Here is an 8,813-nt window from a genome sequence, read left to right as displayed (position 1 = left end):
ATGTGGATAAACTATGTCTCGACAACTCTATAATGTGCATTGTTTTTACATCTGCATTAAGCTACTTGATTTAACAAATTAAAGGCACAACTTAAATCATTGACACAAATATTTAAAATAGTTTTAAATATACATTTTTATTGAAAATGTTGGTCGACACCAGCTATTAATACAATATTTGTTATTTTTGCAGTGTAACAATCAACAATCCACACTTGAACATTTATTTATTGAGAAAGTTCCTGCATTTCAGTGCAGGTGTCATAATAATATTGTACAATTCACATGAACAAAACTACAATCCAAATTCAATAATTGTAATAGAATATAATCATGTATCAAAGCAACAGTATAAAAGGTAAAGAGTTAATAGTGCAACATTCGTTTAATTTCTCCCACACGACAGATTTGAAGGTAAGCACCTGAGAAGATAGTGGACGGAAGTCAGATCACCCAAAGCCTAATTTATGCTGCATCATACGACCTGTGTTGCACCGAAAATAACTGATCTACAAGCTCTGAACGACACCGTCATATGACAAAGTATAAGCTTAAGCTTAATGGTGAGGCATTGCTTTGGAAAAAAAATACTTTGAAAGACATGCAATTCCTTCATGGTATGGAGGTTAAAAGTACCACAGTCCTAGACCTTGCTAAAGCAAGACAGAGACAGACACAGGCCTTCATTCTTTAGAATTGGTTCTTCTTACATAGCCAACCTGGTTGAATAAGAGTCAAATATAAAAAACACAGCGCCAGAAAAGTTTATATGGTCTTCACTACGGCCCCTGCAACCAGGTTAAAGGCACAGATAGGTGTACTATAACATTAGAACACATATATGACGATACATCTCCTTTTATGCTGGTTTGTGCTTGAATGAATCTTGTGTGCTTTTCAACATAATGTCAGTCCTTACAATAATCAAAACTTTGACCAAATAGATACATTATCATAATATAATGATGGATTCTGGCTATGGCTTGTCTCTTTTGAAGTAATGAAAGTACCTTTTTAAACTGGAAAACAAAAAATATTTTGTGTGTGTAAAATTAACTCTCAAACAAATGTGTCTACTTCTACTATACACATGTAAATGAAGAGGATTTATTTTCAAGACATTTTTCCTATATCTCACTTCAAAATAAAAGCAATAGCTTTCTGTACTGCTATGTTTTGACATAATACATCAATTTAAAGCACCAAAGTGCCACCTTCCTGTTATCACATTTCCAAAAATATATACACAATATCCTTAAAGTAATTGGCTTTTTAAAAGGTATTTTACCATTTCAATCAAAACAATATTTTCAAGGAAAAATAATCTGACAATTAACACTAAATACTAATCCTTATTGTAATTTCACAAATAAATATTAATTAAATATATTCTTGGTATGATCGACTCAGAAATGCACTATAGGTTTTAACACTTAAATTATGATACGTTCAAGTAGTTTATCTTAATAAACATGCTTTAAATGCATGTTAGAAGTGAAAAAGACCAATATAAAATATACCAAATTCAAGCACTATTATTCAGTGAACTTGTTTTGAGTTTCGGTAATGCAGCAATATAAATAACAGTCTGTTGTTCTCAAAAGCTGCATAAACTGTATATTCTTTGAAAGCCATCACTTTCATAACAGGCCTGGTGCCGTTTTCATGAAACATTGTTTACATAGATGTCTTTTGAGGTTATTATAGTACTTGATAATTGTCTTAATTTTTTTTATAAATAACATACTCACAAAGAGCGAAGATACAGACAAAGACAATGGCGATAAGAAAGCAAGCAAAGGCACACAGATGAGTTCCAACACCGACAATTTGATGTGTCGAACCACTGAATCATTTACACATCACCACAACAAGTTGTCCTGTGACCATGTCAAGGCTTCGACTGAATCTAAATAACTGTAAACCAAGCACATCAGTCGGTGAATATGAAACCGTTTTGTGTTGGTCACACTGTGTAGTCTAGCTCAGCATTCAACTTGCTGTACATGGAATAAATAGCATCCACAGTAGCAGTGAAGTTTACTAGGAATTTTCTAATTTTCTCCAAGCATTCCTCGTCCTTGACTTCCCGACCCTTGGAAAGAGCCTTCATGAAGTCTGCCTTATAGGGGGCAGCATAAAGTGCTGCCTAAAAGGGGTAAACAGAGATTTGAAAGACAAATACTTTGAAAACATTGCAACTCCTGAGTGTTAAATTAACACTGAGGATTTTACTGTGCAGTACATTTCTCAAACAGCAATTGAACCAAGCATGTCTTTAACAAACACACAATATCTGTGAACTCCTTACCTTGAAGAGTTGTTGAACCAGCCAACCATGGTACCTCTTCAGGGAGACTTCGTAGGCTCTGGTGGCATTGATACGGATGAGATTCGGGTTGTTTTCGTCCCTCTCACCATCTGCCAGACTCTGAAGTAGGACTTGGATAAATCGTAGACCTCTGGTTGATGGAGATTAAGAAATATACACAAGTTGGCTGCACAAGATACTTAAATAAGAAATAATAAACATGAAAAACACTTTTGTTGGACTATGTCAATATCCTATGCATGGTCCAATGCGTGCACACACCAGTCACACAATACTGTGCAGCTCCAAGAGCTGTAATTAACACAAGATCCCTTACACAACACTGTATCCTGTATCCTATATCAGTAATCAGGGTTTATTTCATATGGGTTGTCCAATTGGCACAAGGGTAAAGTTCCTGCCCACCACCGCGGAGACCAGGGTTCGATTCCTCCACAACGCATCCAGCTTGGCTGGGCATTAAAATGGAACACAATTAGCCATTGTTTGCGGGGGAGGGCGATCTCTGTCGCTGCACTAATGACTCCTAAAGGTTGGTCAGGACTCCTGTTCAGCAGGGGAGTGGAACTGAGAGGGTTAATTAGTTCCTCTGCTTTTGTTACATTTTATATCAGTTGATGATTTTCAATCCCAGAGAGTTCGAGTGCACCTGTTTCAAGGTTGCACTGTCCATGTTATGAGGATAGTCATTTTGACACACTTTTAACCACTAGGAAGCCTGTTCTCTATAGTTCTTTCATGCCCTTTATTTGGGTCTGTTTTAATGTGTTATACATTCAGCTACATGTATGTGTTATATTTGCAAACTACATATACGATGCCTTCATGGCCAGGTCTCACTTGCAAATTAGATGTAAATCTCAATATGGTTAAAGACACACACGCACACCAAAACCCCACAAATCTCTTCTTCCCTCACCTTTTTAGCCACATAAGTGCCAAGGTAGCTCCAACTTTGGGCCATTCTGCTCCATGCATCTCCTTCTCTGCCTCCAGTATATTTTGGAGTGTCTTAAACTTAGTTGGGTTGCCATCATAAACTGCCTTGATTTTCTAAATGTGGACAACAATACAAAATACAGTTGAACTTAACTTTTTACTCTCTCAGATATACAAATGGATTAATGAACACTGAGAATTTTATTGCGTATTATTGTTTACGCCAGGCCGAAAGGCACGGCGAGAGAGTATGTTTTTGACCCTGTCCGTCCGTCCGTGTGTCCGTCCGTGTGTCCTGTCCGTGTGCGAGCAGCTAATCTCCGCCATCGTTGGTCCGGTCGCTGGGAACTGTGCACACACACTCCCTGTATGCCAATTCAGAACCTCTGCCCCAACTTTTTCACATGGGCCTGTTATAGCGCCACCAGGAGGCCGATTTGTGCAAAACCCATTTTTTGGTATTACTCCTACAGATTTTATCCAAACGTCATGCAAATCGGTACACAGTATCTCTATAGCCATGTGATCAACACGGATCTGTCCAATTTCCCATATTCCATCCTCATTGGCTAAGGTTGGCTTCCAAAGTTTGCAGGATTGGTCCGTTTTGAACAAAATGCCTCAAATTATGCACGCAGCTTGCGATTTCCGTGAAATTTCACACGCACATTCCCACTAGGCCGAGAAAGAAATGCCACCCATTTCACATTGGCCTGTTATAGCGCCACCAGCAGGTCTAATTTAGCAAAACACAATTTTGGAACAAAATGCCTCAAATCATGAATGCAGTGTCCGATTGCCGTGAAAGGCCTAAGAATAAATGGCACCCTTTTCACATTGGCCTATTATAGCGACACCAGGAGGCCACAATAACGTACCTGGCGGAGACCTGTGCTCCGTGGAACACTTTTTCTAGATAGTATTATTATATTACTATGTATATAAGGTACTCACAGTGATGTTCCCTACTATGTCAGCCTTGACTGGAGCAAACACTGTTGAGCCAAGGCAATCTGAAGAGAGAAATGGACACATAATATCTAGCTGAAAACATTAAAGAGACCTAATTTGTAATGATATTACCGGTAATCACTTTCAACCTGACACATGTCATTGTAGGCAAAACAAATTCAATGATTAAAAAAATAACAAACGGCGAACATAGCAGATCTACAAGCTCACAGCGCATCCTAATGCCACATGGTGTGAGTTTGTAGACTGACTATTTTTTATGTCTGATTAACATCAGACTATTATGCACCATTGTAACCTCTTGAATTACCATTGCACTTTGACAGTAGAAAATATAAATGTTTACAGTAAGTGTCATTACTCATTACTACTACGGCGGTTCCATATGCACATGTTTTTGTTGGATTAAATAATTTTCAATTGTTGGAACTTCTATTAAATTGTACACTAAGAAACAATGTTAAATAATTAAACAGGATAGAGAGCCAGACAGATTTTTTGAAAGGAGCATTGGATTGCATTAAATATTCAGTAGCTCCAGCTTTCCCCTCCAAATGCAATGCACTGTGTATAAATAAGGGACATCATGTAAGATTTGAAAAAATATATCACTAATGCACAAATCCTTACAACATTTCAATTTGGTTTCCTATGTGCCGGCAGAACATGTAGATATCAAACTTTAATATAAATGTCAAAACAAGCTGCAGTACACAGTGTCAGGGGTGATATCCACCTGGATTATTAATTTATGTTTTATTTGAGACTGAGGCATCATCATTATACTATTGTCAATGGGGTGTTTTAATAGGTTACTACACAGTAAAATCCTCAGTGTTTATTTATACATTTGTAAATCCAAGAGTTACGGTCCATTTGATTTCACTTGTGATAACACTCAGGATTTTACAGTGTAGAGAACCTGAGTGTTTGGAGATACAGTAGGACAGTCGGACAGTGGACCACAAGGGAGTTATCTAAAATCTCTTGACCACACACAGCTGATGGAGAAGATCGTGTGACAAAACAGACAGCCTTCAGCCCCCCCCCCCCCCCACAGCGGAAACTACTCATGACCAAGTGCAGTCAATTGTGTTGAACTGATGCCAACACTGTTATATCTAATTTCAGTGACATCCTCTTTCTCAAAAGGATCTTTATACATTTACCCTGCATGCCCTCAGTATTTACAGACTGTCTCTATATCAGTGTTCATTTTTGTCGACTAAAACTACGACTACCTTTTTTCACTGGCGAAAACGAAATAAAAACTAAGCTATGATGACTAAAACTATGACTAAATATACTGACAATTTTGTCAAGAAATACAAACTAGACTAAAATGTTTGGGAGGGACCAGTGGAGAAGAGATCCAGTAAAACTAAGGCTAGTCATTTTATTCTTGGTTGTGTGCTGGTGTCGCATTCCGGAAATAGCTAATCTTGTATTTTCGGCATGCAGCTAAGTATAAATCAGGCATTATGACGCCATCAAGCCCTGCCAAAAATACATTTTAGTCGACTAAATCAATTGTAGATTTTAACAACTAAATTCTTATGATATTTAGTCAACTAAACTAGACTCAAAGTAAAACATTTCAGAAGACTAAAATATGAATATAACTAAATGGAATTGTATGAATAAAATCTCTACATACACACCTCTCACTGCATGTCTGTCTGTCTCTGTTTGTCTCTATTGTTTAACAATACATAATATGCCAAAGCGCGACTGTTGTTACAAACAACAGTGCCTCTGGATGGAAGGCCCTGGCAATGCAAAACAAATAGAGGTCCCACAACAAGAGCCTTTGAAATGCAATGCCCCCCCCATTGCATGGAACAACAGATCCATGCTCACATTAGAATAACCCACTGAAAACAGTGGGCCTAGAACTACGTCTACTTCAACAACCATAATACATTAACAAACATTAGCACCAATTAGCCATGTTTAACCGCTTAAACCCTATATACTTTGTTGATGGAGTCCCACAGGGGTCTACACCTGGTCAGCGCCTTTTTCCTTCTTACAACAAATTTCTTCTAAAATAGCTGATCTACAAGCTCACAATGTGTTGCATTGGTAGGTGTTTGTAGATATCCCTTGTGAATGTTGGCCCCAGAATAGGCCAGGGATGCTAGGGCTCATGTGGTCGAGTTGATAAAAAGCTCATAGGAAAGTTGACCAAGAGATTTCCAGGTCAGATAAAACAATAGCGATGAGAAGGATAGAAGTTAATGGTTTCTCTCAAGGGTTTCACGTGACAGATTCAATACAGGAGCTTTGGCATATTAATACAGAATGAAGCCACACAAAGCTGCCCCAGTGCACTATGCAGCCAGTGAATGAGCAAGGGCAACTCAACACCGTACTAATCAATTTTCACAACTTAAAATCCAGGGCAGTGAATTAAATTATGCATGCTAAAGGATGAGGACTGCTTGATGAAGAGGAATTTGATCCCCCCCAAAAAAGATTATCCTTTATAGGGACCAATATGTTGAGGTGATTGGATAGATTGTATCACACAATTAGCTTTGTGTTTCTTAATCAAAGTTGAACTTAATACCATTTTGGAAAACAATTCCCAACTGCTATTAGGGTCAGACAGAGAAAAATATTTGTAAAATAGAACATTAACAAATGTATCACTAATATATAGATAATAATCTAATCTACTCTAAGATAAGTCTTGCCTATGAAACTGTGAGATAATTCATTGTTACATTAAAGGATATGAAGCCTGCTAAATGTAAATCACTCCATAGAAAATTACTTATTATCATTTCTGCATTCATTAACATCAACAATTATGTTTTCTTCTACAAATAAACAAAATAACTGATGTGGAACATGCTAACTACTATGTATCAAGTACTGTAACGCAGTTACATGTTCACCATCACCTGTACAAACTTCACTTACCAAAGAAGGGTGGAAGATGTGACACTGCCTCCAGAAATGGTCGTGTCTCTATTTTACTATCAGGTGGGAGCTGTCTGAACTGATGGTCATTGAGGAGAGCCATCTTCTTGTACTCTGTAATGTTACAAATAGACTGTTAGACAAATAGACAGTTACAGAGGCAGAGCTGATTGATTGTCGACACCTGGGAAAAGTAGACAACACTCCCCACCTCCTCCCCTTGCTTGCTCCTCCTTTACGCACGCACGCACGCACGCACGCACGCACACACACACACACACACACACACACACACACACACACACACACACACACACACACACACACACACACACACACACACACACACACACACACACACACACACACACACACACACACACACACACACACACACACACACACACACACACACACACACACACACTCACACGGAAAGTAACTAAGTACATTTACTCAAGTACTGTACTTAAGTACACATTTTAGGTATTTTTACTTTACTTATTTTTTTATTTCCAGTTTTCAGTACTTTTACTTCTACTCCACTAAATCTCAGAGGCAAATATGTTACTTTTACTCCACTGCAGTTATTTGAAAACTTTAGTTACAAGTCACTTGATATAAATTATTATATTATGAAACATGCATTAACCACTTTAGCCATATTTTATACATAGGCTATTTGAAAATTGCCCAACTAAGCTCACAACGCCTCACTACGCCACAAGTTGTGAGCTTGTAGATCGGCTATTTAAAAAAAAAAAAAAAACTTTTACTTTTGGTACTGTCAAAGTATATTTTGATGCCAATACTTTTGTACTTTTACTCATGTCAAATTTTGAACACAGGCCTTTTACTTGTAACAGAGTATTTTTTAAATTGTGCTAATTTGACTTAAGTAAAATATCTGAGTACTTCTTCCACCACACACACACACACACACACACACACACACACACACACACACACACACACACACACACACACACACACACACAAAGAGAGGACACTCAATGACACTTACATTTGAGTCAAATAGATAGTCAGCCGGCTGTGACAGCATTAGGAAGAGCAGCCAAATATCCCACAGAGGAGGACTGTAGTTTCAACACCAGTCTTGAATCAATCTGGTCACGATGGACTTTAACTGCGCCGATCAGCTGACAGCATTCTTCCTCTTTCACACTTATTATCATACAATGTTGCAAGACCGCCAACTACTGGGATCTGGATGAATTACTTACCTGCTGAAAAACAAATGTTATAACATAACAACAATAATTAACTTTTGCTTCTCAACGCATTACGGTAAACTTTTCCATATCTACGGGGAGCAGCAATTCATGTAAATGTATAAATAAACACCAATAGAGCACTAATTAATCCTGTTGAAAGATAGTCTTGCTTTATAAACACATGTCGAGCATGTAATTCGAGTAAAGATTACTTTTTAAAATGATTTACCAAACAACGTTTTTGAAGGACTGTTATGGGAACAGGGTACAGCGAGTCCCGGCGTCACTACACAGTCTAAACCAGTTGTGCTATAGCCACGCCCCGCTTATCTGACGCGGTCAGTGACCGCGTCACAGAAGCAGGGCGTGGCTATAGCACAACTGGTTTAGACTGTGTAATGACATGC

The 8,813-nt window shown here is 38.1% G+C and overlaps 1 protein-coding gene across 1 annotated transcript; it reads right to left on the bottom strand.

The window, feature by feature from the left end:
• Positions 1-231: 231 nt before the first annotated feature.
• On the bottom strand, positions 232-8,383 carry gltpa (glycolipid transfer protein a). Its single transcript, XM_084054214.1, has 6 exons — positions 8,196-8,383; positions 7,172-7,285; positions 4,226-4,284; positions 3,252-3,385; positions 2,312-2,462; positions 232-2,149 (listed from the first exon to the last, which is right to left on the bottom strand). The coding sequence occupies exons 2-6, from the start codon at positions 7,272-7,274 to the stop codon at positions 1,967-1,969; spliced, it is 630 nt and encodes a 209-aa protein (XP_083910340.1). The 5' UTR covers positions 7,275-7,285; positions 8,196-8,383; the 3' UTR covers positions 232-1,966.
• Positions 8,384-8,813: the final 430 nt, after the last annotated feature.

Source organism: Gymnoscopelus microlampas (genome assembly GCF_963454915.1).
Source record: "Gymnoscopelus microlampas genome assembly, chromosome: 4".
Classification (NCBI taxonomy): Eukaryota; Metazoa; Chordata; class Actinopteri; order Myctophiformes; family Myctophidae; genus Gymnoscopelus; species Gymnoscopelus microlampas.
This window is presented reverse-complemented; position numbering and strand designations above follow the sequence as displayed.